Source organism: Poromitra crassiceps (assembly GCF_964638095.1).
Source record: "Poromitra crassiceps genome assembly, chromosome: 13".
Lineage (NCBI taxonomy): Eukaryota > Metazoa > Chordata > Actinopteri > Beryciformes > Melamphaidae > Poromitra > Poromitra crassiceps.
In genome coordinates, this window is record NC_139644.1 from 5860697 (window position 1) to 5884316 (window position 23620).

Here is a 23620-nt window from a genome sequence, read left to right on the forward strand (position 1 = left end):
CAGCATCCAACTATTTGACGTTTGTAAGCTCAATGTTCGTCATCTAAAACACTGGACTATTGAGCAATACACAATTGTGACATTCTAACGGACACAAGAATCCTGACACTTTCAGTGTGCTGAAATGGTCTCTAAATTAAATCACGTGTTCCAGTTTGCTACGTTATAGGCTACATTTTCATTTTTTATAATGAAATAAGCAAAATGTAAAATGAGGGAAACTCTTCAGAAGTGTGGTTGGCTCTTAAAAGAGCCTTTGGGTTGATGTGGAGATGTGGAGACAAGCGGGAGCAGGTTACTTCTTGGCGGCCTTCTCGGTCTTCTTGGGCAGCAGCACCGCCTGGATGTTGGGCAGCACGCCGCCCTGAGCGATGGTGACTCCGCCCAGCAGCTTGTTGAGCTCCTCGTCGTTGCGGACGGCCAGCTGCAGGTGACGGGGGATGATGCGGCTCTTCTTGTTGTCGCGGGCAGCGTTTCCAGCCAACTCCAGGATCTCAGCGGTCAGATACTCGAGAACAGCCGCCAGGTAGACGGGGGCTCCAGCACCGACACGGTGGGCATAGTTTCCTTTACGCAGCAGCCTGTGGACACGACCGACCGGGAACTGGAGTCCAGCACGAGATGAACGGGTCTTCGCCTTGGCACGAGCCTTTCCACCGGTTTTACCTCGGCCAGACATATTTTTCGTTATGTTCTTGTGATAGTGAATCAAAGAATGACTTGCAAACGTCGGGAACCGGTTTATATGTCTGTCGAGCTGCGTGTTCATTGGTCAGGTGGAGCTTCAAAATTGTCGACCAATCAAAATTGTCGCCCAAACAGACGATGTCGATGTCAAGTTAATACAGCAAATAACACTTTTGCTGTACACAGTCTTGGATTTTCAAAATAAAACGACTCCGGAGAACCAGATTGTAAGAGAGGATTAGAGCCACATTTCTGAAATAAAGTCATACAGATAGGAACTCAAGTACATGTTTTACATGTGATGGGTAACATTTCATACTAACATTATCTTCAAACAATTCATAAGCAGTTAGTTAACGACAAATTCTACATGAATTAGTTATAGTGGGTCTGAGAACGCACACGGTGGGCGCTCCAGCGTGCAATATTTTTTTTTTCCGGATGATGGCGAAGGCATAACCTGCCCCTCTCTGCCTCTGGTTGGCTGACTGCACTCGGCTGCTCTCGCCTGCTTGCCAGGCGAGCCAGAAGTCATCTCAAAAGAGCCTAATATAGCCTATACTTTCATTCAGTGTCAAGATGCTGCGGGGGAAGTAGGCTACTTCCAAGCATTATTACTATAACTAGATAGTCTTAGTGGTGTGTTTGCTGGACAGCTAGCTAACATTCATACTTTATTAAAATGACTATGCAGTCAGTTAGTTTCTGCTGAGGATATAAGGGTCATCTAAGCATTAATTTGTTCATAACGTGAGCAGCAGGTGCAAAACAATCATTCAATCAACAAGCATGAGATAGCAGATGGCAGCATATCGAATCAAAAGGTTATGTGTGAGATCTTACTTTATTATATTAAACGTTACAATTGCATAACTGGGTTATTTAGGCCTACTTAGCCTATTGCACAGGCATATGAATGTGTATTTTTCTTGTCATTCTAAATGTCATCACCTTGTTTCCTCTGATTAATATTTAAATACAAATACATGTCATTATTGTGCTACAATGAGCTGAATTCCCTGTCTGACCACAGACTGTAGAATGAGATGTAATGCAGGATAACCAAGCAAATGTGTTTGGATGGTAGTTTGACGCTAGGCCAATCAGAGGCAGAGGGGCGGGTTATGCCTTCGCCATCATCCGATAAAAAAATATCGCCTCCGGCGCTGCAGTTGGATGATATTGATAAAACGCACGCAGTTTGAAGTGGATTAGAAAAACTGTTGTGGAGTAAACCGCTTTGCCAGTAGGTAGCGCTATTCCAAATGCAATTTGGCACATGCACGCCATCAGCCTCCGTCCGCCTCCCACACAGACAGTGCCTTATTGAGATCACCTCTAATTTCGCTGCAGGGATTCTGACAAGCGAGACGACCTTATATCAAACACAATAAATAATGCAACACTTGTATAATTTAGAAGGTTACATAACTTCATGGACAGTTAAATGTTTAAGAGACAAGTGGAATAAACTCTTAGTGATTATGGAGGTGGCTCTTAAAAGAGCCGTTGTGTTGATGGATGTCCCGGGGGAGTTTAAGCGCGCTCTCCGCGGATGCGGCGGGCCAGCTGGATGTCTTTGGGCATGATGGTGACCCTCTTGGCGTGGATGGCGCACAGGTTGGTGTCCTCAAACAGGCCGACCAGGTAAGCCTCGCTGGCCTCCTGCAGAGCCATGACAGCGGAGCTCTGGAAGCGCAGGTCGGTCTTGAAGTCCTGAGCGATCTCTCTGACCAGGCGCTGGAAGGGCAGCTTGCGGATCAGCAGCTCGGTGGATTTCTGGTAGCGACGGATCTCTCTGAGCGCCACGGTACCGGGCCGGTAACGGTGAGGCTTCTTGACGCCGCCGGTGGCCGGGGCGCTCTTACGGGCAGCCTTGGTGGCGAGCTGCTTCCTGGGGGCTTTGCCTCCGGTGGATTTACGGGCGGTCTGCTTGGTTCTGGCCATGGTAACAGTTGTTCCTCCTTCACAAGAGAAGTTAGAAAATGTGTTTCTCTACAGTTGATGTCGGCTTTATAAAGGCAACGCCGGAGCGCTGCTACACGCTGATTGGCCTGCCCGAGGCCGGGGAGGAGCAACAGAACAAACTAAAGCACAAAGCCCTCCTCCACAGCAGCTGCGTCTAACGGCGACAGAAAGGCTTTTACTATTTCAATCACTTTTCACTCATGTGGAAAATAAAATATAATAACCAGCTAAATTCATGATACGAAGACAATAAGATGCTATTTACACGTCACCGCAAACAAACATACATATTGCATGTAATAATTTGTAGCAGTTAATATTAAATTTACACAATAATAGAATTGGTGAGGTTTTGTGGAGTGAGGAATTGAAATGAAATACATGTATGACTACTTAAAATACTAGGACTACTACTAGCCTGGTAATAATAATAATAATAATAATAATACATACAATGTACATTTTAGAATCCAAGTCTATTTATGGTTGGTGAGATGGAACCGTGTAGATTAGTCTAATAAAGAGAAAAGTAGAAGAAACTGAAAAGGTGCAGTCAGGTGGGAAATGAGCAGAAAGTAGTCTTGTGTATTATGTGACTGATAACTATGTTTGCATTACTGGTTGTGATGTAATGTTGTGAGGAATGTGTCCTTTATGCATCCAACAAAATACTGGTCTATTGGTCACACTATGCAATGAAGTCTGGTTTTTAAATATACAATGATGTAGCCTATAAAAGAGTTGTGTCAGTTATTTAGTCTAATATAAAACTGAATAAAAGGGAACAGAATAATATTGTGGCAAGTTGTAAAATGAATGTTGTGGTGTGCGTGTGTGTACCAAATCTGCCTCTGAATCTGCTGTGATGTGTTCATAATTAGTCATTATAACAGTAATAATAAATGATGCTCTTTCGTGAAGGTTGTGGGTGGCTCTTAAAAGAGCCTTTTTGTGGAGAAGTCAAGCCAGCAGTTTACTTCTTCTTGGGAGCTGCTTTCTTAGCTGCTTTGGGCTTGGCAGCCTTCTTTGCTGGAGCTTTCTTGACAGGAGCAGCGGGCTTCTTGACCGCCTTCTTGGGACTCTTGGTGGCCTTCTTGGGACTCTTGGCTGGGCTCTTAGCTGCTTTCTTGGGCGCTGCAGCGGGCTTCTTAGCCTTCTTGGGGGATTTCTTGGCGGCTACTGGCTTCTTAGCTGCAGCCTTCTTCTTGGGGCTCTTGGCTGGTTTCTTGGCAGCGGGCTTCTTGGCTTTAGGAGCGGCTTTCTTAGCAGCGGGCTTCTTCACCTTTTCAGCCTTGGGGACCTTGAAAGAGCCGGACGCTCCGGTGCCCTTAACCTGCAGCAGAGCGCCTTTTTCCACCAGCTTCTTGATGGCGATCTTGACGCGGGCATTATTCTTCTCCACGTCGTAGCCTCCGGCAGCCAGGCTCTTCTTGACGGCGGCCAGAGACACGCCGCTCCGCTCCTTGGAGGCGGACACAGCTTTGAGGATGAGTTCACCGACGCTGGGGCCGGCCTTCTTCGGCTTCACCACCGCCTTCTTCTTGGCAGCTTTGGCCGCTTTAGCCGGGGCGGCAGCGGCGGGTGCTGCTGGAGCGACTTCTGCCATTCTTCTTGTCTAGTCTGTTGCGCTTCACAAAGATCTACAGAGTCTGACTGGACTGTCTGTCCATGCAGAGCAAGAGGCGGGACTTATACACAGCATGAGGACCGTGTAGACTCAACACACACAGCCTCTCTCAGTCCTGCTGAAATGTGGCAACACTTGTGTTTTCTCTTCCACATTTTAGGGATAAAATACACATATAGAAGCACTTTTGAATTGTAAATGTTATTGGACATGTTAGAAAACTTGTTACATTTCGGAATGAAGTCGATTTTTAGCAAGGAGGAAACTTTATTTTTATTCAGGGAAGCTTCAAACCTCTCCAATACACCGTCACATATTCAGCTCGCAGTGGGATTTCCTCTCATTTCGACCCATAAAATAGTTTAATATACTTTACATTCCAGACAACACTAGTTTTACAGTAAGCAGAGATGTCTGGCGAGGGAATACAAGTCAAAGTGCTGTTGTGCTGTGATTAGTTTAGTTTTAATTGTTAGATGTTTCGGTGTCTTAAACACACTGAGGCAGGCGGTCACTTATGGCGGGTTACATTGAGATGGTTCCCGAGGCGCTAACTTTCTCACTCTTGCAGTCATGATTAATGCAGCTGAAATTATGTTTTGCAAAAAAGTTTTATTTTACATCAAAGTCGGTCAAACATGATTTTATCAAATGGGCATAAATATCATGATTGTCTAATACTACTCTAATACAGTACAGAGTACAAATGGATGTGCTTGAGTATCATTGTGCATTTTGTATAGTCCAAAAACCACTTCAGCCTCTGTGGTTTTACAAACCAGTTGCTTGGTGAACATTACAATTTGGGGTATCACTTTACAATACTGTAACACAAAAATTGGGTAGTTGCTAAGGAACGAGTCAGGAACGAACCATTAGTTCCTGATTAGTTCATGAATAGTTAATAGGTAGTTACTTAATGGTAGTTAAAAAATAATAGTAAAATAGTAAAATAGTTAAAACTATTCATCATTCATCTAGTTTGACAGTTATTGAGAGTTGATTTGAGTTAATGAGTTATTAATTTGAGTTAGTGTGGACCAGTGATGTCACTGGTCCACACTTTAACACTCAATAACTGTCAAATTAAATGACAGACTTCAAAACCGTTTACAGTTTTCTGATATACTACTGATGTTCTAATGATACAAAGCTGGTTGAAAATGGGCGGAGTGTTCCTTTAAGAACTGACCATTAGTTACCATGTTAACGAACCAGTAAGTAATGATTACTTCCTTAAAAAAAAAAAAAAAATCTTTCACTAGTTCATGAGTAGTTAATGGGTAGTTCCTTAATGACCCTTAATGGTAGTTCCTTAAATATCCCTAATGGTAGTTACTTAAGAACTGACCATTAGTTACCATGTTAATGAACGAGTAAGTACTGATTACTTCCTTAATTTTTTCCCGCTAGTTCATGAGTAGTTAATGGGTAGTTACTTAAGAACAGACTATTAGTTACCATAGTTGTTACTAGGGAATTAATCATTAGTTCATGTTTACTTTACCATTAGTTACCATGTCTGTGCCCCCTCAAGTAAAGCAGGCTATCATACTTAGTTGTTACTAGGGAGTTCATCATTACTTCATGATTACTTTACCATTAGATAGATATCTAATCCCTGAGAGCAGGTGGTGACATAGGAGTGAGTGAGAAATTGATCAAATATTGGTGGTTAAGACTGAATAATGACATCACAACTGTTCATTTAAAATGAGTTATTCCTCTAAACCTGGCTTCAAATGCATCAAATTTTTCGCGCTGGCGCCGTTCGGCCCTCAGCAAAACCTGGTAGGGAGGAAATTTTTTGTGGCCCTCTCTATCATCAAAGTTACCCATCCATGGGTTACGGCATGACAATATTTGTTGGGCCCCCGACAACAATCTCATTTTCATTTCATTTATTGAGTTTAAAATTACAGGGACAGTGCACATTAATAAACATTTCTGTAAATGCGCCAGTTTAGCCAGCTTGGCTAATTTTCAACCGTAGTCCCTGGGCATCTGGGTTTCTCATGTGGCCCCCCATGAAAAATAATTGCCCACCCCTGCCCTGGGGGAGCGGTGAGCGGCAGCGTGCGCCGCGCTCGGGAATCACATGGTGATTTAACCCCCCAATTCCAACCCTTTGATGCTGAGTGCCAAGCAGGGAGGCAAATGGGTCCCATTTTTATAGTCTAGAAACACATTTCAGAAGCAAAGATTGCTCTGCATTTTGCAATTGCTGTGTAAGATGTCTTCCCTCTGCTGATGCATGGCCCTGTTTATATTTAAGACAGAGACCAATCTGAAACTCCTGTTTAAAAAAGAAAGAAGGAAAAGAAAAACTGTATTGTTTTGATATATTGACTGCATAACTTGTACCTAAATAATTTTCAATAAAGCTATTTAAAAACCCTAATCTGTGTGTGTCTGTATATATATATATATATATATATATGTATACACACACACACACACACACACACACACACACACACACACACACACACACATATATATATATATATATATATATATATATATATATATATATATATATATATATATATATATATATATATATATATATGTATATAACATAAATTGTCTCAAGTTTTATTCTACAGTAGATGTGTAATGTGATTATCTCTTTGTGATGTAATGATGTGTTTTTGTTGTAGCCTACAGTACATACAGAGTACAAGGACGAGGAACACATTGTCAGTTCAACTTTTTATTATGTAGGATAAAAGAGGCAAAAATGAAAAAAATACCTTCTTGGATATTAGGATCACGATTTAATGTAGAAGTAATGTACAAGTGTACTGAACAAGTTTACTAACAATGTCTTCAAACAAAATAGCACGGCAACAAAATGCAAAGCGTTTCAACCTCGCTGGTCTTCTCATGCTTATAAAAAAAGCATAAACAACAATACACAGTAGGTCCCAACTGTGGAAAAAATCATGACCATCTGCTCATAATCTATATGTAGCCTACAGTCACTTTCCACTGTGGCCTCCATTGTTCTTGACAATCAGTGGCAGAACTTTTGCTAAACCATCAATCAGATTGTCGCATGTTTGAGGGGACAGTTTGTTGGTCCAAAAGTCGCTGATGCCAGAAACCAGCTCGTCTTGGGTCTTGGGTTTGATCACTTTTCGTATGTGATCTTTCAGAAGTTGCCAAACTATTTCGATTGGATTCAAATCTGGAGATTCTGGGGGGGTTCTGACCCACTGTATCCCCTCTGCCTGGATACAGGCTCGAGCAGCTCGACCATCGCTCTTGAAAGAAGCGATGGTATGGGCCAAAGTGCTTTCGAATGTATGGCCCGGCATTCGCCTTGATTATCTTCTCCTCGAAAAAACTTCTGTCCATTATTCCATCGAAGATGACCCACGGCCCGGGCCCACTTCGTGAAATTGCCCCCCAGCAGTGGAGCTCGACAGGGTGCTCAGGGGGGCTTTCGGGAGCGAAGCGGCCCTTCTTCATAAAAGTGGACGTTGAAAACTGTTCCAAGGCGACAGTTGTCTCGCCTGTGAAGACGACGTCATCCCAGACCTCATTTGTCTCAATCCATCGCAGAGCCTGGGCGAGTCTCAACTCTTTGTTCTTCTCTCTAATCATTGGGGTGAAGCAGGTGGGGAAGAACAGAAAAAAATAAAGAAATTAATGCAATGAACTGATAAGAATTTCACAAAATTCAATAGTGTTATCAAGTGCAACGTGTTCCCTATAGCAACAGAAACTGTCTATACTTACTCCAACATTTTCCGCTTACGTGGACGCGAAGGTGCCTTGACTTTGAAATGACGTATTATTGTTTGGCGGCTTACATTGACGCCAACCGCAGCAAGATGTCTCTGTATCTGCCCGGTGGACTTCCCTGACGCACGAAGGTGGCGGATGTCCACGCTATGCTGCTTGGAGATCTTCATTGTCTTTCCCCAGGTTTAGGATAGAATCAGTTGATGTTATCTCCTATAGGCCTACAGTATGAAACCACACCCCACTCCACTTTATGGTGAGTGCATTCAAATTCCAGTCCAAACCGGTTTTCAGTTAGTTACACTAGGCTACTTATTCACAGTGCACCTTTCAACCCACTGAATACTGAATTTGAATGGTTATGTAGTGACCATGAAGTGGTGTCTAGCTTAAAGTTTGAATAGAGCTTCACACTTACCAGCCACACCCGGCCTATTTTCTCTTTTAAATCATTAGACGATTAGACTATTGTGATGTCATTATTTGCCCTTTCTCACTCACCTCCATATCATCTATACCAGCTCTCCTTGCCCTGTTGAATCATCATGCTCTCTCTCTCTCTCTCTCTCTCTCTCTCTCTCTCTCTCTCTCTCTCTCTCTCTCTCTCTCCCCCCGCTCTGAATACCCCAGAGTGAACAAAGAAACTATCAGTAAACTAATGACTTAGAAAGAATATTGATACACATATGGAGTCCAACAGGAGTCTGTTAGTAGGCTATAGACTGTTGTAGGCCAGGGACAAATTATTTAGTATGAATGGCTTGCAAAAAAAAAGAAATGCATTGATTAAATATTAGCTAGAAGAGGAGCGAACAGCTTAATTTCCAGTAGGATATACAGAAGTTTAATAACATTCACTAGGCCAATTCTATGGTTAGGACAAGACAAGAGTGTCATTATAAACTCTCAGACCCTGTATGCCCACTGAGTAGGAAATGATTATGTAGGACTAGTATAGTATAGCCATCACAGGAAAAAATAAAAATAAAAGGCTTCTTGGAGATTTGGACAATATCACAGCATCATGTTCCATTTAACATACTCTTATGGAGCACAGGAACGTTTTCGCATTATCATTCAGGTCCACAAAGAAGGTTTATGAACTGAAGTTGTCCAGCATTTTGTATCTCTTTTATACCCTTTTTATAACTTTTGATAGGCTACTAATATATTTGTATTTCTTCATCTATTTACATTTTCTTATATTGAGTAAAAAAAGAAGGGGGAAAAAGAAAAAGAAAAAAAACAATAAACAAACAAAAGTAATCCCATGGTGAGCGGTGATGGTGCACTGATTTGACTGTGATTTGATGTGAACTTGTTCACCTTTCCTGTGTCTCTCCCCATGGAGTCACTTCGAGTGGAAAACAGGGACTGAAGAGGACTGCCAGTCCTGAGCGGTCCCTACAGGAACCACTTCATTTTGTATCAGTTTGTCTTTCCTTCCAAAGAAAACACACCGAAAACAAGTGGCCCGGTAAAGGATGTAATGTGAGAGGCATCAAGTCAATAGAGAATATAAATGTAAAAATGAATGCTCTTCTTAAAACACAATGTGATATTATATGTGCACAAGAATTAAGGTTGACGACACAGGAAGACATAGTTGATGTAATGAATATGTGGTCAAAAGGCACTTCTATTATTTCTATTGGAGGGGATAGAGCTGGTATATTTTTGAAAGTAAAGCTGAAATTATTAAAAGTAGAGAAATGATTCCAGGGCGTATCCTTTCAGTTGATTGTTTTTATGTAAACACGAAAATGAGAATTATAAATGTGTAGACACCTCCTGATGCCATATGGAAAGTCAGAATCTTTAAGAAAGTATATGAATTCCTAATTGTTGGTTATGATGCAGTCCTGTGTGGTGATATGAATGCTTATACAGACGGTAATGACCGTATTCTGTTACGACTCTATAAGCCTAACAGGGAAGGAAAGGCATTTAAAAATATGAGTGATTTCTGTGGTGTTGGTGATGTTTTTAGGATGCATCCAACTAAAGTGGATTTTACTCGTTTTGATACAATGTGTAAAAAAAACAATAAACCAATAATCCAATAAAGTTTATTTAAAAAGCAAACTCTGAATACAAGCATAACAGACAGAAATGTCCCCTCTGATCTATGAAACACTTTCCAACTTTATTTTATGTCGCATTTAAGAGCATTTGTATTAAAACCTTTTGTTAGTATGAGAGACCCTGTTTCAGTCTCTGTCACAGCTTTAAGGCAGCAGTGAGCTCATAACAATGAAAGACAAATCACTATTATATCAGATCTGTCTAGTATGAATCGCATTATGAATGCAATTCAGACTATCCCATATACGGTAGTGGAGAAGCAGACACATACAATCTATGGAGCAGCATTAATTACTTTAGTTAGCCTATGGTTTTGATATAAAACATCAAGTTTATGCATGTTTCTATGTTGTAATTATGTCTTCGTTTTAAATAAAGGACACGCACATCCAAAAAACATGCTGTGTTGGGTGCTGGATCAAAATATATAGTAACATGTAATTTGTTTTAAATACTTTCTTGGTGTGGTTGGTGCTCATCTCAAATTGATAAGAACAAATATACAAGACAAACAAATGAGATAAAAGACATAATATAAAATACATTATCATTTAGTGCAGATAGCCTGTGTGTGAATCCAGCATTGCTTGGTCTTTATTTCTATCTTTTTTGGGCTCCATTTGTTCGATTGCGATAAGGCCGTTATTTCGGCAAACTGGGGATGTTTTGTCCGTTTACACAGCAAAAGAGATTAAAACTTGACTGTTGACTAGTTTGCATACATGGGCTGTTATTATTCCAAATAATTAAATCAAAAACAGCACTCACAGATGTCTAAAGTTCAAACTTTTATGTGCACAGCATTAAGCTGCTGTGCGCATTAAAAGTTTGAACTTTAGACATCTGTGAGTGCTGTTTTTGATTTAATTATTTTGAGATTTTTGGATGGGCACCCAGTGACTTTCTTTAAGACGTTGGGTTGAGCACGCCAGTTCGTTGATTAGTCTATTATTCTAACAAGTGTCAGTTCAAATCAGTTCACTTTATTTATACAGGAAAGGATAAAAAATCACATTTCACATGTACATTTAACTGGCCTGACTCAGTTACAAACTGGTTTTCAGCAGGTTCCTGTTCTGCAGTACATTAAACAAAAATATTTATACAAGAACATGTTCAATTTCACTACATACAATATTATAGACCTAACAAGAACAATTAGATTTACAGACATTCATTCATTCATCAATACGAAGACAACAACAACAAAGATTAAAACCTATGGGTGAATCGGATCAGTGAATACAGGTGTTTTCTAGCATCACATGTTGTTTGTAAGCTTTTTTGAAATGTGAGATAGAGGTTATTTCTCTGGTGTGAAATGGGATCTAGTTCCAAATTTTGGTGTATGTGTGGAAGAATGATCTTAGTCCATAGTTATTTTTGTATGCCGGTACTGGTATGAGTGCATGTGAGATTGATCTAGTGATGCGTTCTTGTCTTGTGTTGTGTCTTGGGAGTAGAGCTGTAAGTGTTGGAGAAGAGTTGTTTCTTAGCATAAAATAAAACTTAATGGCTAGACTTTTTGTATAGTTCTGAAAAGTTGGAGCAGAGGAGTGTGAGAGTGCAGTACAGTGGTGAGTCCAAGGTGGAAAGCTACCATGAATTTTATATGCTCTGTTGTAGAGTCTTGCTACGGGTTCTATGGTTTCCTTTGTTGTAAGTGACCAGATTGGAAGACAGTAGGATATTGTTGAAAGAAAAATTGCATGTAGGTATGTATTTGAAACAGTGACAGTGAGAAATGGTCTAATCTTACTGTAAACAAATAGTTTCTGATTTGCCTTTTTGACTAGGTTATTGTCGCATTTAAATAGTGTGCTGTAACAGGAGCAAACTATAAGCGTGTGTCCACATAACGTTTTAAATAAAAAGGACACGCACATCCAAAAAACATGCTGTGTTGGGTGCTGGATCAAAATATATAGTAAAATGTTTTCAATAACCCCTTAATGTGGGGACATCTAAACATACCTACAATGAAATAAACGGTGCTGCTGCTGAAATTTCAGCATGTTCAGTCATGATTCTCAGTCGTGTTTGAGGTCAATCTGAGTGTGTGCAGGTAAATAAACTACGTTTCCAGCAGCAAACTTATCTCACAGCTTCGTTTGATGTAGGCTACATCTTACATTAAAACAAATGCAACAGAACGGAGTACTAGGAGCTCTTTGTGAAGTAGTGTGTGGCCCTTAAAAGGGCCTTTGTGTTGGTGGTGAAGCTCTAGCGGTTTACTTGGAGCTGGTGTACTTGGTGACGGCCTTGGTGCCCTCGGACACGGCGTGCTTGGCCAGCTCACCGGGAAGCAGGAGACGCACGGCGGTCTGGATCTCCCTGGAGGTGATGGTGCGGCGCTTGTTGTAGTGAGCCAGGCGAGACGCCTCACCGGCGATGCGCTCAAAGATGTCGTTGACAAAGGAGTTCATGATGCCCATGGCCTTGGAGGAGATGCCGGTGTCGGGATGGACCTGCTTCAGCACCTTGTACACGTAGATGGCGTAGCTCTCCTTCCTGCTCTTTCTGCGCTTCTTGCCGCCCTTGGCAGCGGTCTTGGTCACGGCTTTCTTGGAGCCCTTCTTGGGCGCTGGCTTCGCGGCTTCAGGCATGGTGACTTCTCGGTACTTTGCAGCAGAGAGTGATGTCCGCTGACCAAAGCCACTCTATTTATAGGCAGCTCATGCAAATAGCGCTATGCGGTTCCCCGCCTGTGATAGGTTGAGTTTCATCGTGTGACTGTGGCCCGCTGCATTGCGCGGCTCCCTGTAGGTCTATTCTGATTGGTTGAGATCCAGATGGCGGTTATCTTCCCGCGCGCGGACTCAAGACTATTCTTCTCCTTCATTAACAATTATTTGATCTTTGAACTAAGTGAATAGAACAGAATAGAACAGAATAGAACAGAATAGAACAGAATAGAACCGAGGACTCAAGACTATTCTTCTCCTTCATTAACAATTATTTGATCTTTGAACTAAGTGAATAGGATAGAATAGAACAGAATAGAACAGAACAGAACAGAACAGAATAGAACAGAATAGAACATAATAGAATAGAACAGAATAGAACAGAATAGAATAGAACAGAATAGAACCGAGGACTCAAGACTATTATTCTCCTTCATTAACAATTATTTGATCTTTGAACTAAGTGAATAGAATAGAACAGAATAGAATAGAATAGAAGCTCATTACAAAGGCTCTGCATTTCCCCGTTATTAACGATAAATAGCCTGTCTTCCCTCTGCTCATATGGCCCCATTTAGACAAATCTGAAACTCGCTTTGTATCAGAAACATTGTATGTGACTGACTGGCATGTAGCAATGGACATAATGGCATTGACAGTCTTATGTAGCCTACAGCTCCAACAGTGGGGGAAGTCAGAACCAGAATCAGATTTATTTGCCAAGGTATGTTTTCACATACTAGGAATTTGTCTTGGTGTGGTTGGTGCTCATCTCAAATTGATAAGAACAAATATACAAGACAAACAAATAAGATAAAACGACATAATATAAAATACATCATTTAGTGCAGATAGCCTACCGTGTGAATCCAGCATTGCTTTGTCTTTCTTTTTGGGGCTCTTATTTGTTCGATTGCGATAAGGCCGTTATTTCGACAAACTGGGGATGTTTTGTCTTGTTTACACAGCAAAAGAGATTAAAACTTGACTGGTGACTAGTTTGCATACATGGGCTGTTATTATTCTAACAAGTGTCCAATTTAAATAGTCTGCTTTAAGAGCAAAATATAAGCGTGTGTCCACATGTGATCAGTGATAACAGCATAAGAAACAGGAATGTACTCTTTGTAAGATGTGTGTGGCTCTTAAAAGAGCCTTTGTGTTGTTGAGTTGTTGGTAAATGAAGTTAACCTCCGAAGCCGTACAGAGTGCGGCCCTGCCTCTTCAGCGCATACACCACATCCATGGCGGTGACGGTCTTCCTCTTGGCGTGCTCGGTGTAGGTGACGGCATCACGGATGACGTTCTCCAGGAAGACCTTCAACACACCGCGGGTCTCCTCGTAGATCAGACCGGAGATGCGCTTCACTCCGCCGCGGCGAGCCAGACGGCGGATAGCGGGCTTGGTGATTCCCTGGATGTTGTCACGGAGAACTTTACGGTGCCGCTTGGCGCCTCCTTTCCCGAGTCCCTTTCCGCCCTTACCTCTTCCAGACATGATGCTGATTCGTTTAGTTCAAGAACAAACTGGTGCAGAAGCTCAGAAAGAGTCACAATATAAACCTTCTTTGCGGACCTAAAAGAGGAAGCAAAGAGCGCGCTCAGCTGAAGTCCTCCCCCTCATGTTGTTTCAAAGGAACTTTAGGTGTGCCAAGTTAGCAGAAGCTAGAAGCTCCAAGCACTTCCGGTTGGGCGATTTCACTTTGAGGAATAAAGTGAGAAAACTGACAGAATATTTACACCATTGTAATGTGTTCTATTTCATCATTGATTGATTGATGGATTGATTTGTATTTATGTCATGCACACTACGGTGGCCAAGCCTTATGGGCTTACAGGACATTATATCGTATCATTATAATGTCCAGGAAAGCAGGGGAATTGGCCAATTATCTGTGTAGCTGTAGCTATATGTAAAGAGTGTAGTCTGTATACAATCCAGTAGATGGCGGCGTTCCCAGAGGAAACCACACCAAAGTGCTTTAGTTAGTAGGACTGATTTCAAGCAGATGTTCCACTGAGAAAAAACAAAACAGTCATGAGTGCAAACATAATCAGCAAAGACGTCTTGAGTCAATAACATTTAATCATTTTATTGTGAAAAAGTATCTTCATACCCTCGCCTTGGAACTGTACAATCAATAATTTAAAAAAGAAAGAGTTCAACTTTGTTGTTTGAGGAACATTCACAGACACAACCGCTCACTTAGATTACTCAGCAGCTCCAGCCACAAAGAAAAATAGTGTTTACATGTTTTTATACATCATCATCACCATTATCACTCTGTTTCCGTGCTCAGACACACATCAGAAGTCCTCCCCGGACGGGTCCTAAGTCACATTTACTCTCCAAACATAAAAAAAATGTCCATGCAATCCAGCATGGAAACTCAACTCAGAGAAAGAAACAATATTGCAAGGGTCAACACCGAGGAAAATATACATTTATTTAAACACAAAACAAAAACAAATGAAAAATGAAAATCTTCTCTACATCACATACACTTACAGGCTGGCTGCACAACGCACTACATAAAAAGCATCATAATCCAATCAAGGTTATGCTGCCTGGGAAAGCAACCAAAAGCCTCCTACTTATGGCAGAGAGGGAGACCTCTTCTCATTTTTCTCTTCACTTTACACTTCGTCATTCTCACAACACTGGTGGCGATGCAAACACACACACACACACACACACACACACAGTCACAATGTACTAGCTAGCTGAGTGTGTGTGTCAGCCTTTCCCTTTACCACTGTCACATATATTCTGAGGGCTACAGGGTCAAACAACTCAACTCAACTCAACTCGACTCGACTCGACTAAACTAAACTCAACTCAACTCAACTCAACTCAACTCAACTCAACTCAACTCAACTCAACTCAACTCAACTCAACTCAACCTTCTGGTCAGGAGCACCACTCAGCAACAGCAGGCCCGTATCTAGACTGCCACACTAGGGTGGGCTGGTAGGGGGCAACTTTGGCGGTAGGTTGCCAGAGGTTGTGGGTTCGGGATGGGGATTAAATTGCATTATATTCAGTGGCACTGGAAGTACTTTTAGGTAGGAATGGACTCTCGGTGCTGCCCCAGGCAGCACCGAAGAAAATTTGACGTTTTTTGGACTTTCATCCAAGAATATTTAATTTTAAATTAACATTAGGATTATACTGTTGTGATGTCATGATTCAGTATCTTCTCCTTTTCTCACTCACTTTCATGTAACCACCTGCTCTCCCTGTAGTCGTTTTACACTACAACAGACAGCAACACAGGCATAAACACTGAACCAAATTGTTCCAGTAGGAGTCACCATTCTGTTTTGGGTCACCATCTGTAAGTAGGAACTTTCACTCAGGTGACAGGCCAATGTTTACAATATTATTGTCAAAACTATTAGCAAACTGTACAAACTAACTATTTACAAAACTATTGCTATATTTCCAAGACGTTTAGTCTTATTCAAACTCAAACTGAAAAGTGACAAAGAAAATTACTTTGAAAGCAGATTGACTTACCCTAAAAATAAATAAAAATACTTCATCCAGTTTAAAATATTCAACTCCATAATATTTATTTTCATTAGATGAGCTTATTTCTCAAATCAAATTAAAGCTATAACTACTGTTAGGTGCCCTAAACTAACTAATCCAGTGGTCTCCAACTTTCGGGTCGCGACCCTAAGTGCGGTCGCCTGGAATTCAAAAAGGGATTTTTTTTTTTTTTTTTTTGGGTGGGCAAGATTATTTTTTGGGTGGGTATAGCCCACCCCTGCCCCCCCCTAGAATCGGCCCTGAGCAACAGGCTGCTTTACACATAGACTCCCTGGTTACAAACTGATGCTCAGTTCATCTGAAATCATCTGACTCCAGATCTATGGACGAGGGAGAGAAGTCTGCCTGAAGCAAGGAGGCTTCATTGGGTGCTTCACATCTGGAGGCGAGGAACAACTCACACAATATCTGCACGTGCCATAGAGCTACTTTATTTTTTATTCAGGGAAGCTTCAAACCTCTCCAATACACCGTCACATATTCAGCTCGCAGTGGGATTTCCTCACATTTCAACTCATAAAATGGTTTAATATGCTTTACATTCCAGACAACACTAGTTTTACAGTAAGCAGAGATGTCTGACGAGGGAATACAAGTCAAAGTTCTGTTGTGCTGTGATTAGTTTAGTTTTAATTGTCAGTTGTTTTGGTGTCGTTAAACACACTGATGCTGGAGGTGACTATAGGCTATACAGCAACACAGTGTGCAAGGCAAATGTCTCCACAGGGACAGTGGGGACATGTGGGCAGTAGCTATACCTCATCTTGTATTATTACAGAAATAAACACAACAATAGAGGGTGGAAAAATACTTCCCTTCATACAAAGACTGATAGGATCTGATCCCAGACCAGCAGAACAGCCTGTGACTGGGAGATCATAAACTACAGCAGTGTTACAATCAATCAATCAATTAATCAATCAAGCAATTAATCTAACAAACTATGCAGGTAGTGCACAAGGTGCATCTGCGAGCCAGCGAAGTGGGTGAGATCGCTAGGAAACCAATAGAGTACCGCAGGGGTGACATATTTTTGTAGTCGGAATGTGGAAGTCCTGGACTTCCGGGTTCTTCACTGTTTCTGCCTATGGGATTTTTGAATGGGTTTTTGGCGTGATGCTTCAAATAAGGTCTGTGGGCAACGCAAGCTTATTCAAACGCAAACCTGTGTTCAGCGAGATAATCTTCACACATGAGGACCACTTTCATGAGTTTTGAGGCTTTCAATCACTTGAAAGCACACCCCAGGACGGGAATGTGGCGGTATGTATTTGAAACAGTGACAGTGAGAAATGGTCTAATCTTACTGTAAACAAATAGTTTCTGATTTGCCTTTTTGACTAGGTTATTGTCGCATTTAAATAGTGTGCTGTAACAGGAGCAAACTATAAGCGTGTGTCCACATAACGTTTTAAATAAAAAGGACACGCACATCCAAAAAACATGCTGTGTTGGGTGCTGGATCAAAATATATAGTAAAATGTTTTCAATAACCCCTTAATGTGGGGACATCTAAACATACCTACAATGAAATAAACGGTGCTGCTGCTGAAATTTCAGCATGTTCAGTCATGATTCTCAGTCGTGTTTGAGGTCAATCTGAGTGTGTGCAGGTAAATAAACTACGTTTCCAGCAGCAAACTTATCTCACAGCTTCGTTTGATGTAGGCTACATCTTACATTAAAACAAATGCAACAGAACGGAGTACTAGGAGCTCTTTGTGAAGTAGTGTGTGGCCCTTAAAAGGGCCTTTGTGTTGGTGGTGAAGCTCTAGCGGTTTACTTGGAGCTGGTGTACTTGGTGACGGCCTTGGTGCCCTCGGACACGGCGTGCTTGGCCAGCTCACCGGGAAGCAGGAGACGCACGGCGGTCTGGATCTCCCTGGAGGTGATGGTGCGGCGCTTGTTGTAGTGAGCCAGGCGAGACGCCTCACCGGCGATGCGCTCAAAGATGTCGTTGACAAAGGAGTTCATGATGCCCATGGCCTTGGAGGAGATGCCGGTGTCGGGATGGACCTGCTTCAGCACCTTGTACACGTAGATGGCGTAGCTCTCCTTCCTGCTCTTTCTGCGCTTCTTGCCGCCCTTGGCAGCGGTCTTGGTCACGGCTTTCTTGGAGCCCTTCTTGGGCGCTGGCTTCGCGGCTTCAGGCATGGTGACTTCTCGGTACTTTGCAGCAGAGAGTGATGTCCGCTGACCAAAGCCACTCTATTTATAGGCAGCTCATGCAAATAGCGCTATGCGGTTCCCCGCCTGTGATAGGTTGAGTTTCATCGTGTGACTGTGGCCCGCTGCATTGCGCGGCTCCCTGTAGGTCTATTCTGATTGGTTGAGATCCAGATGGCGGTTATCTTCCCGCGCGCGGACTCAAGACTATTCTTCTCCTTCATTAACAATTATTTGATCTTTGAACTAAGTGAATAGAACAGAATAGAACAGAATAGAACAGAATAGAACAGAATAGAACCGAGGACTCAAGACTATTCTTCTCCTTCATTAACAATTATTTGATCTTTGAACTAAGTGAATAGGATAGAATAGAACAGAATAGAACAGAACAGAACAGAACAGAATAGAACAGAATAGAACATAATAGAATAGAACAGAATAGAACAGAATAGAACAGAATAGAATAGAACAGAATAGAACCGAGGACTCAAGACTATTATTCTCCTTCATTAACAATTATTTGATCTTTGAACTAAGTGAATAGAATAGAACAGAATAGAATAGAATAGAAGCTCATTACAAAGGCTCTGCATTTCCCCGTTATTAACGATAAATAGCCTGTCTTCCCTCTGCTCATATGGCCCCATTTAGACAAATCTGAAACTCGCTTTGTATCAGAAACATTGTATGTGACTGACTGGCATGTAGCAATGGACATAATGGCATTGACAGTCTTATGTAGCCTACAGCTCCAACAGTGGGGGAAGTCAGAACCAGAATCAGATTTATTTGCCAAGGTATGTTTTCACATACTAGGAATTTGTCTTGGTGTGGTTGGTGCTCATCTCAAATTGATAAGAACAAATATACAAGACAAACAAATAAGATAAAACGACATAATATAAAATACATCATTTAGTGCAGATAGCCTACCGTGTGAATCCAGCATTGCTTTGTCTTTCTTTTTGGGGCTCTTATTTGTTCGATTGCGATAAGGCCGTTATTTCGACAAACTGGGGATGTTTTGTCTTGTTTACACAGCAAAAGAGATTAAAACTTGACTGGTGACTAGTTTGCATACATGGGCTGTTATTATTCTAACAAGTGTCCAATTTAAATAGTCTGCTTTAAGAGCAAAATATAAGCGTGTGTCCACATGTGATCAGTGATAACAGCATAAGAAACAGGAATGTACTCTTTGTAAGATGTGTGTGGCTCTTAAAAGAGCCTTTGTGTTGTTGAGTTGTTGGTAAATGAAGTTAACCTCCGAAGCCGTACAGAGTGCGGCCCTGCCTCTTCAGCGCATACACCACATCCATGGCGGTGACGGTCTTCCTCTTGGCGTGCTCGGTGTAGGTGACGGCATCACGGATGACGTTCTCCAGGAAGACCTTCAACACACCGCGGGTCTCCTCGTAGATCAGACCGGAGATGCGCTTCACTCCGCCGCGGCGAGCCAGACGGCGGATAGCGGGCTTGGTGATTCCCTGGATGTTGTCACGGAGAACTTTACGGTGCCGCTTGGCGCCTCCTTTCCCGAGTCCCTTTCCGCCCTTACCTCTTCCAGACATGATGCTGATTCGTTTAGTTCAAGAACAAACTGGTGCAGAAGCTCAGAAAGAGTCACAATATAAACCTTCTTTGCGGACCTAAAAGAGGAAGCAAAGAGCGCGCTCAGCTGAAGTCCTCCCCCTCATGTTGTTTCAAAGGAACTTTAGGTGTGCCAAGTTAGCAGAAGCTAGAAGCTCCAAGCACTTCCGGTTGGGCGATTTCACTTTGAGGAATAAAGTGAGAAAACTGACAGAATATTTACACCATTGTAATGTGTTCTATTTCATCATTGATTGATTGATGGATTGATTTGTATTTATGTCATGCACACTACGGTGGCCAAGCCTTATGGGCTTACAGGACATTATATCGTATCATTATAATGTCCAGGAAAGCAGGGGAATTGGCCAATTATCTGTGTAGCTGTAGCTATATGTAAAGAGTGTAGTCTGTATACAATCCAGTAGATGGCGGCGTTCCCAGAGGAAACCACACCAAAGTGCTTTAGTTAGTAGGACTGATTTCAAGCAGATGTTCCACTGAGAAAAAACAAAACAGTCATGAGTGCAAACATAATCAGCAAAGACGTCTTGAGTCAATAACATTTAATCATTTTATTGTGAAAAAGTATCTTCATACCCTCGCCTTGGAACTGTACAATCAATAATTTAAAAAAGAAAGAGTTCAACTTTGTTGTTTGAGGAACATTCACAGACACAACCGCTCACTTAGATTACTCAGCAGCTCCAGCCACAAAGAAAAATAGTGTTTACATGTTTTTATACATCATCATCACCATTATCACTCTGTTTCCGTGCTCAGACACACATCAGAAGTCCTCCCCGGACGGGTCCTAAGTCACATTTACTCTCCAAACATAAAAAAAATGTCCATGCAATCCAGCATGGAAACTCAACTCAGAGAAAGAAACAATATTGCAAGGGTCAACACCGAGGAAAATATACATTTATTTAAACACAAAACAAAAACAAATGAAAAATGAAAATCTTCTCTACATCACATACACTTACAGGCTGGCTGCACAACGCACTACATAAAAAGCATCATAATCCAATCAAGGTTATGCTGCCTGGGAAAGCAACCAAAAGCCTCCTACTTATGGCAGAGAGGGAGACCTCTTCTCATTTTTCTCTTCACTTTACACTTCGTCATTCTCACAACACTGGTGGCGATGCAAACACACACACACACACACACACACACACAGTCACAATGTACTAGCTAGCTGAGTGTGTGTGTCAGCCTTTCCCTTTACCACTGTCACATATATTCTGAGGGCTACAGGGTCAAACAACTCAACTCAACTCAACTCGACTCGACTCGACTAAACTAAACTCAACTCAACTCAACTCAACTCAACTCAACTCAACTCAACTCAACTCAACTCAACTCAACTCAACTCAACCTTCTGGTCAGGAGCACCACTCAGCAACAGCAGGCCCGTATCTAGACTGCCACACTAGGGTGGGCTGGTAGGGGGCAACTTTGGCGGTAGGTTGCCAGAGGTTGTGGGTTCGGGATGGGGATTAAATTGCATTATATTCAGTGGCACTGGAAGTACTTTTAGGTAGGAATGGACTCTCGGTGCTGCCCCAGGCAGCACCGAAGAAAATTTGACGTTTTTTGGACTTTCATCCAAGAATATTTAATTTTAAATTAACATTAGGATTATACTGTTGTGATGTCATGATTCAGTATCTTCTCCTTTTCTCACTCACTTTCATGTAACCACCTGCTCTCCCTGTAGTCGTTTTACACTACAACAGACAGCAACACAGGCATAAACACTGAACCAAATTGTTCCAGTAGGAGTCACCATTCTGTTTTGGGTCACCATCTGTAAGTAGGAACTTTCACTCAGGTGACAGGCCAATGTTTACAATATTATTGTCAAAACTATTAGCAAACTGTACAAACTAACTATTTACAAAACTATTGCTATATTTCCAAGACGTTTAGTCTTATTCAAACTCAAACTGAAAAGTGACAAAGAAAATTACTTTGAAAGCAGATTGACTTACCCTAAAAATAAATAAAAATACTTCATCCAGTTTAAAATATTCAACTCCATAATATTTATTTTCATTAGATGAGCTTATTTCTCAAATCAAATTAAAGCTATAACTACTGTTAGGTGCCCTAAACTAACTAATCCAGTGGTCTCCAACTTTCGGGTCGCGACCCTAAGTGCGGTCGCCTGGAATTCAAAAAGGGATTTTTTTTTTTTTTTTTTTGGGTGGGCAAGATTATTTTTTGGGTGGGTATAGCCCACCCCTGCCCCCCCCTAGAATCGGCCCTGAGCAACAGGCTGCTTTACACATAGACTCCCTGGTTACAAACTGATGCTCAGTTCATCTGAAATCATCTGACTCCAGATCTATGGACGAGGGAGAGAAGTCTGCCTGAAGCAAGGAGGCTTCATTGGGTGCTTCACATCTGGAGGCGAGGAACAACTCACACAATATCTGCACGTGCCATAGAGCTACTTTATTTTTTATTCAGGGAAGCTTCAAACCTCTCCAATACACCGTCACATATTCAGCTCGCAGTGGGATTTCCTCACATTTCAACTCATAAAATGGTTTAATATGCTTTACATTCCAGACAACACTAGTTTTACAGTAAGCAGAGATGTCTGACGAGGGAATACAAGTCAAAGTTCTGTTGTGCTGTGATTAGTTTAGTTTTAATTGTCAGTTGTTTTGGTGTCGTTAAACACACTGATGCTGGAGGTGACTATAGGCTATACAGCAACACAGTGTGCAAGGCAAATGTCTCCACAGGGACAGTGGGGACATGTGGGCAGTAGCTATACCTCATCTTGTATTATTACAGAAATAAACACAACAATAGAGGGTGGAAAAATACTTCCCTTCATACAAAGACTGATAGGATCTGATCCCAGACCAGCAGAACAGCCTGTGACTGGGAGATCATAAACTACAGCAGTGTTACAATCAATCAATCAATTAATCAATCAAGCAATTAATCTAACAAACTATGCAGGTAGTGCACAAGGTGCATCTGCGAGCCAGCGAAGTGGGTGAGATCGCTAGGAAACCAATAGAGTACCGCAGGGGTGACATATTTTTGTAGTCGGAATGTGGAAGTCCTGGACTTCCGGGTTCTTCACTGTTTCTGCCTATGGGATTTTTGAATGGGTTTTTGGCGTGATGCTTCAAATAAGGTCTGTGGGCAACGCAAGCTTATTCAAACGCAAACCTGTGTTCAGCGAGATAATCTTCACACATGAGGACCACTTTCATGAGTTTTGAGGCTTTCAATCACTTGAAAGCACACCCCAGGACGGGAATGTGGCGGTGCTGCTTGGCTGTGTGTGATAGCAATTTCTGTGGCGAGGCTGCCGGTTTTGCGGGCCTTTTGAACTGCAATTTTGCGCGATCTGTGTGTGAAAACGGCTACAGAGAGCAGCTCTGGACCAGACGAGTTGAACAGATAGGGAGCAGACACACAGAGAGCAGCGCTGCTGTCTACGTGCTGCCAGGGAATAATGAGGGA

The 23620-nt window shown here is 41.9% G+C and overlaps 3 protein-coding genes and 4 pseudogenes across 7 annotated transcripts; all 7 read right to left on the reverse strand.

Moving 5' to 3' along the window:
• Positions 1–290: 290 nt before the first annotated feature.
• Positions 291–679, reverse strand: LOC310788244 (histone H2A pseudogene; annotated as a pseudogene). The gene has a single exon. The product of its transcript is annotated as a histone H2A pseudogene (transcript).
• Positions 680–2223: 1544 nt separating this feature from the next.
• Positions 2224–2634, reverse strand: LOC310788243 (histone H3.2; the record flags this gene model as incomplete). Its single annotated transcript, XM_083649785.1, has 1 exon — positions 2224–2634. One exon carries the CDS (start codon positions 2632–2634, stop codon positions 2224–2226), a length of 411 nt encoding a protein of 136 aa, XP_083505911.1.
• Positions 2635–3628: 994 nt separating this feature from the next.
• On the reverse strand, positions 3629–4261 carry LOC310788239 (histone H1 pseudogene; annotated as a pseudogene). Its single transcript has one exon. The product of its transcript is annotated as a histone H1 pseudogene (transcript).
• An 8090-nt stretch (positions 4262–12351) lies between these two features.
• Positions 12352–12726, reverse strand: LOC310788249 (histone H2B pseudogene; annotated as a pseudogene). Its single transcript has one exon. The product of its transcript is annotated as a histone H2B pseudogene (transcript).
• A 1256-nt stretch (positions 12727–13982) lies between these two features.
• Positions 13983–14302, reverse strand: LOC310788250 (histone H4; the record flags this gene model as incomplete). Its single annotated transcript, XM_083649787.1, has 1 exon — positions 13983–14302. One exon carries the CDS (start codon positions 14300–14302, stop codon positions 13991–13993), a length of 312 nt encoding a protein of 103 aa, XP_083505913.1. The 3' UTR covers positions 13983–13990.
• A 3837-nt stretch (positions 14303–18139) lies between these two features.
• On the reverse strand, positions 18140–18514 carry LOC310788246 (histone H2B pseudogene; annotated as a pseudogene). Its single transcript has one exon. The product of its transcript is annotated as a histone H2B pseudogene (transcript).
• Positions 18515–19780: 1266 nt separating this feature from the next.
• Positions 19781–20100, reverse strand: LOC310787229 (histone H4; the record flags this gene model as incomplete). The annotated part of the gene is made up of 1 exon (XM_083648595.1): positions 19781–20100. The coding sequence occupies one exon, from the start codon at positions 20098–20100 to the stop codon at positions 19789–19791; it is 312 nt and encodes a 103-aa protein (XP_083504721.1). The 3' UTR covers positions 19781–19788.
• Between the last annotated feature and the right edge of the window lie 3520 nt (positions 20101–23620).